Source organism: Ailuropoda melanoleuca, chromosome 15 (genome assembly GCF_002007445.2).
Source record: "Ailuropoda melanoleuca isolate Jingjing chromosome 15, ASM200744v2, whole genome shotgun sequence".
Lineage (NCBI taxonomy): Eukaryota > Metazoa > Chordata > Mammalia > Carnivora > Ursidae > Ailuropoda > Ailuropoda melanoleuca.
In genome coordinates this window covers 66,082,793-66,089,317 of record NC_048232.1, presented here as the reverse complement: position 1 = coordinate 66,089,317, position 6,525 = coordinate 66,082,793, and the positions used below count along the sequence as shown (strand labels likewise).

Genomic DNA, 6,525 nt, shown 5'->3' with positions numbered 1-6,525 from the left:
AGGCATTAAATTGTCGTAGTTAGCTAGATTGCTAGGGAATTTCATAACATAAAACAATTAACTCAATTATTTGTCATAATAAAGGACATGAATAACTACATTTTATCAAAACCTGTCCTCTCCTTTCCTTTTCCAGCTTTTCTCTCCTCCTCCTGCTTCTTTACAAGTATACAAGGAATTCATATTTATCAGTATAGAAGAATAACTTCTTTGTCACTTACAAATTTGACAAAAATTTGAACATTGGATAACACGAAGAGTGTGTTACAGGTAACAGGCACTCTATAGGTATTTTCCATGGGCTTGAGCAAAGTCATGCCATGGATTCTTCCTCAGAAACTCTGGAAGGAACCAAGCCAACATCTTCATCTTCGACTTCTGGCCTCCAGGACTGTGAGAGAATCCATGCCTGCTGCTTTAAGCCCCTCTGTTTGTGGTGATTTGTTACAGCAGCCCTAGTTCTATACGTCTAGGAAGTAATTCAGGTGAGGAGAAGAGTTGGCTAAGGGCCAGTGCTTAGAATGAGTTTATAATTCAGGAAACTCGTTACAGTGTGTTGAAAGTAGTCCCTCCAAAATGGTAGCTCTCCACGTCCTAACCCCTGCAATGTGACCTTATATGGCAAAAGGGTCTTTCAAATGTAATTGAGGTAAGGATCTCAAGATGAGATCATCTTGGACTTAAGGTAGGTCCTAAATCTTAAATGACAAGTGTCTTTGTGAGAAAAAGGAGTCCCTGTGAACACAGAGATGAAGGAGTCATACAACCATGAAAGCCCGAAGCTACCAGAAGCTGGAAGAGATAAGGAAGGATTCCTCCACAGAGCCTTTGGAGGGAGCATAGTCCAGCTGACACATTGATGTTGAACTCGTGAACTCCAGGACTGTGAGAGAATAATGCTCTGTCGTCTTAAGCCACCAAGTTTGTGGTAACTTATTATAGTAGCCATGGGAAACTAATATACTTGGTGTTTAGAGTTCTAGTGTGTTCTATTTCTTTATAACCAAAAGGAAATTGGCTTTGGAGTTGGAGGGGAAAAAATATCTTGTCAATCCAGAACACTGAAACTTGGTCAGAGAGGATTTAAACTCGGGCATTCAAGACTTTAAGCTAGCTAGGGTGGGATTGACAGTAAGTTTGTGAGGTTTTTCCTGAGAGGAGAGAGGGTTGGTTGAGGGAGAGATGTCGGGCCTACCAGTGACTCACCCTTCGGAGGACATCAGCGGTCCCTTCCTGGGATGTCAGGTCTAGCTCTGGCCTGAGAGTGGCGGTATAGGGTACAGGTTATAAACTCTGGCAAGGCCCTTTGGGTACTTGACTTCTGTTGCCTCCTCCTGGGCCTCAGCCTGTTGGCTACGCCTTTCTATACATCTGCTGTCTGCAAGCCCAGCTGCCTAGACCCACCCTCGCTTGTCTTTGCTCATGTATTATAAGGCCTAAGATTTCATGTATTGCCTTGACATCTTTGAGCTTCACAGAGCCCCAAAGACGTAACTGTAAGTCTCCTTGTAAGAGAGAGAAAGTCTCCCTGTAAGTCTCCCTGTAAGTGTGCCAGATTTGACCTTCACCCAGCGAGAAAGTTTCCCCACCCAGCTATTTCCCCATCAGCTGGACCAGTTACACTCTACTGGTCTTCAACCTAATGAGTTTCACAAGTCAATTATGTCCTCTTGTGGGAAGCAGGGGCACCTCACCCTCTTGTTACTACAAAGCCTGCCTCCTGCCATCCTTCTGTTTCACTCTGCTCCTGAGTGCAGTCGTGATGTGGCATTGCCTGGCAGGTAGTGTCCTCCTCTCCTGGGCTGTGAGATAAGTGACTAATAAATCGTTATCTATCTCATCAGTCCAGTGTGGAGGGTCATGTGTTTAGTAATCTCATACTATTTGGGGGAGAGGATCCTTCCTTTACCCAAAAAGTGAATAGGAGGTGATCAGAACCCCACACACTCCGTGTTGAGCCCAAAGCTTCCACTCCACAATTTTCTTTCTTCCTAACCCATTACCTACAGAAAAACGTGCCTGAGGTTTCTAGCCCAAGCATTCCCACTTTCCCAACTGAATCCCTGGGCAAACAGCCAATTCTCAGGCAGCCTTTAAACTCCAGACCAGTAACTCCCAGCCCTCCCAATTCCAGTTGTACCTTTCAGCCACTTAGAGATGAGGGGCACTTTCAAGATACTCTGGTATTTTGGGAGGTGAAAGTAAGTGCAGGGGTTAGGGTAGGAGGGGGGATGTGTTTTCAGTTATCCTTTCCCTTTCTCTAATTGAAGGTGTCACTTCCAAGCTCCAGGATTCCCGCTTTTGGCTATTGGTCTCTGAAGCCAAAATTTCTACCCCAAGCATTAAAAAGCCAGAAAGAAAGAAAAAGAGAAAGACCTTTTAACATTTCAGATTTTATGAATAAAAACAGAAAGTCCGTTCAGAAATTCAGTTGACTTCTCTCTCCCTCCCATTCTCTCCCTTTCCATCACCCGCCCCTTTATGGCCAGGCTTCCTTTTTTATTAAGTGTACAAGTCCATGGCTTGTACTCACAGATATGTGCCACCATCAACTCAGTCCATTGTAGAACATTTTTATCATCTCAGAAAGAAACCCTGCACCCCTTAGCCATAACCCCTAGGTCCCCTCCAGCCCTAAGCAACCACTAATCTACCTTTTTGCTCCGTGGTTGTGCCTATTCTAGACATTTCATGGAATATAATGGAATCTTATAATGTAGGGACTTAATGTGGCTTCTTTCACTTAATATAATATTTCCAAGTTTCATCAGTCTTAGAGTATGTATCCTTGGTATGGCTGTTTAATATTCCATTGTATGGATAGACCACATTTTGTTTATGCATTCATCAGGTGATGGATATTTGGGTTGTTTCTATCTGTTGACTGTTATGTATAATACTGCTATAAATATTCATGTACAAATTTTCATGAGAACATATGTTTTCATTTTTAGGAGTGGAATGGCTGGGTCACATGGCAACTACATGTTCAACTTTTTGAGGCTGTTTTCCAAAGTGGCTGCACTATTTTCCATTCCCGTTAGCAGAATGTTAAGATTCCAATTCCTCTACACCCTTGCCAATACTTGTCATTATCTTTGATTTTTTTTTTTTAAGACTCTCTAGTCTGGACGGAGGATGTCCCTAATAGTGGCTGCGTCTATTGGGGCCGAAATGGCGGTGTAAGGGTAATAGTGCATATATTTGTAGTGATGGGAAGAAGCAGTATCTTAATGCCTCAAAATGTGATTCCACTATCCTGGAATAGGCCCCCTTATCTATTCACACAGCAAATACAGACTCATTCCCCCTGAAGTAGGAAGCACTGTGCTCAGTGCCATGAGAAACAGACAGGTGAGCTGTGTCTTCTGCCCTTGAGATCCAGGCCCTGCATCCCTGCCTCAATGGGAGAGGAGGGCTGCCTGTGTCCTCCTCCTCAGAGACCCACCTATTCACCTGCTCCATCCTGGCTGGCAGAGCCTTGCCCTTCTGGTCAGCAGAGCAAGGATGACAGATTTTTTTTTTTAACAGATAAAGGAAAAGATGACTCAGTCAAAAAGGACAAGCCATATAAGATCTTTTTCAAAGATCTCTTTCTTTTCAAAGAAAATGAAATGGCAGCAAAGAAAAAGGTAAAGTTTTATTAAAAGCCCAATACAAATTAATGTTACAAATTTATCCTCTTATCCATCACTTTTATGAACTGTGCTGGATTAAGACAAGGGGTCAGGTGTGGGTATATGCATTGCACACTACGCTGGGGTGTAAACACAACAGGAACAACATCCAGCCCATGGTAAGGTCCTAATGTTCACTGCCCACTGGGGGAAGACAGACACACTATGACCATCACATATGACAAGTATGGTGTATCCCACTTCATTGATTCTAATGCCCATATTTTTTTCACATTTTCTCATTCCTGAAATTGGGATCCAGCTTATATAGATGGGATGCCATGCATAATTGGCAGTGCATAAAATAATACTACATCTACAATAAATGACATCTTAGAGTTGATAAAATACAGTAATAGAGCAAAAGACATGTAGAGAAAGGAGTGACCATCTTCGCTGGAGGGAAGGATGATGGTGGTGGTGTGTGTGCGGGCACGCGTGTTTGTCTCTGGGCACACACACGCACAAAGACTTCACTGAGGAGACAGCAAGAGCTGAATTGTTAAGAATAAGTTAAAATTTGCCAGCCAGATACAGATAAGAGAATGTATGTGTGTGTATTAGGGAAGAGGGGCAGAGAAGGAATTAGGAACAAAAGTGGAGGATGGGGTCATTTTAGAATGATTTGTTATGAAGCTAAACCAGAGATGAGGATAACAAAGCCGTGCTTTTGCAGTTAATCTCACTACTTACATCTTTATACTATTTACTACACAATTTGGATTTCAAGAGGTTTGCTTTCCTTATTCCTAGAGGTAAAGATTGATTATAGGATTTTTTTTTAAATCCTGTTTAGAATGAAGAGAATATCTAGAAATGCTCAATAACAAATTCATCTGTAAGGTGAAGATTTTATGCTTGTGTTCTATAATTTTATGAAAGTGTCCAAAATTAAATTGAGCAAAGATTCATGAATTGGAAAGGCTGATTTATTTATGTCTACTGGGGAGATCCATTTCCTCCCAAGTTTTCAATTCCACAGAACCAGTCCTTTTAAATCAGTGGAATTTCCAAGTTCCCTGCCGTTGGGCAAGACAAAGTTTAAAAAATAAAAATGAAAATGAAGATAAAGCCAGAAAACTTTCCAGGCTCATATTTATGATGTACATGTTTAGTAAAGGTTAAATGTCTTTGCTCAGCTTCATAAGAGAAGGCATTGCAAACTACACCCAATCCTTCAGAGATAAGAACTCAGTTGCTTGTTTAATGTATCCGTAATAAGAAATGTACCAGTAATGAGAAAAAGACTTATTGTAAATGATATTTTTATATCTGATCACTATTTTTAAAGACAATATTATTTTGGTATATTAGAAATTCTTTTAAATTTTTGCAGGAAAAATTTATAAACCGCAGCATGAAAGTCTACCAGAAGTCTACTTTTTCATCTCGAATGAAAAGTCGTTCACACCTGGGCCAAGTAGGATTCTACTCTGACACAGCTGGTGGCTCATTCGAAAAATTTGGGCTAGATCCCACTCTTATTCTAAGATTAACAGAAGGTAAGTCTAGATTATTGTTTAAGAATATTATTTTGAATATTTACTGTTAATGTCAGGTTTGGGGGCTTTTCTGGGGGTAAAAAAAAAGTATGCTGTCTCATACTTTGGATGGGGGCGTTCTTTGTAAATGGAAGCTGAGAATCAGGACAAAATCTATTTTAGGGGCGCCTGGGTGGCACAGCGGTTAAGTGTCTGCCTTCGGCTCAGGGCGTGATCCCGGCGTTATGGGATCGAGCCCCACATCAGGCTCCTCTGCTGTGAGCCTGCTTCTTCCTCTCCCACTCCCCCTGCTTGTGCTCCCTCTCTTGCTGGCTATCTCAATCTCTGTCGAATAAATAAATAAAATCTTTAAAAAAAATCTATTTTAAAAAAGAAAACATACTTTTCCGGGCCATACAGTGCATATATCCAGAATCAGGAAGCTAATAGAATTAAGTAAGTTTTCCTTTTGTTGCAAAAACACAACCTGTTATAATGGCACTTGAGGGCAACATGTTAAAAATATTACAGGATATTAATTGCTCTATTAAAAAGAACAATATGGTAATCAAAACATCATGGACTTTTCTTATCAGATTAAGAAGTGCTTACAAATGAGACAGAAAGTGAGTTTGAAGTGATTAATGCTAGGATGATGGGGTCATAAAATCTTCCAAGATGAGTCTTGTCTAAATTTTTGAATTAAAATTAAAAAGTAAGGAAGAAAGGAAGGGAGGAAGAAAGATACATTGAGTGCCCAGGATTTGCTGTGGTAACTTAAAAATTTGATAACTTTGTCAAACTATGATTAAAAAAAAATCTTCAGAGAAAACAACAAAAAAGAAACACCTGGGAAAGAACTTTGGAATCAATTATTAGTGTAGAAGAGGGAAGCCATGTTAACTTTTTTAGATCTTGGAGGCACACATTTTGCAGTATAGTTGTACGAAGAAGTGCAAATGTCAGGCAACATGGCGGTATCAGTGACTATACCACTGATGGGTACAGCCAGGTTCAGTCCTGTGTCTCATAGTTCACCTCTGTAGAATGGTGAACCGTAAGTCATCAAGAGCACTTAAAATTATACGTGACATGTTTTAGAGTTCTGCACGAAGTGGCTATCTTCAGAAACCCTTGCCACACTACCACTTCTGAGACAACTAGCAAATACGACTTTGCAGATAACCCTATTTGACATCATGCTGGTCGACAGAGGGGTTACTGTCTCTTAACAGTAAATGACATACAGTAGACTCTTAAAAAGGAAATGGTAAAGGGTCGCCTGGGTGGCACAGCGGTTAAGCGTCTGCCTTCGGCTCAGGGCGTGATCCCGGCGTTATGGGATCGAGCCCCACATCAGGCTCCTC

General features: G+C 41.0%; 1 protein-coding gene across 1 annotated transcript in view; it reads left to right on the top strand.

The window, feature by feature from the left end:
• The first annotated feature begins 3,353 nt into the window (after positions 1-3,353).
• CCDC38 (coiled-coil domain containing 38) overlaps positions 3,354-6,525 on the top strand; it is a 31,222-nt gene continuing 28,050 nt past the window's right edge. The window contains exons 1-2 of the mRNA XM_034643669.1: positions 3,354-3,632; positions 5,014-5,179. Of these exons, the coding sequence (XP_034499560.1) occupies positions 3,405-3,632; positions 5,014-5,179 (394 nt within the window). The 5' untranslated portion in view covers positions 3,354-3,404. The remainder of the gene's footprint in view (positions 3,633-5,013; positions 5,180-6,525) is intronic.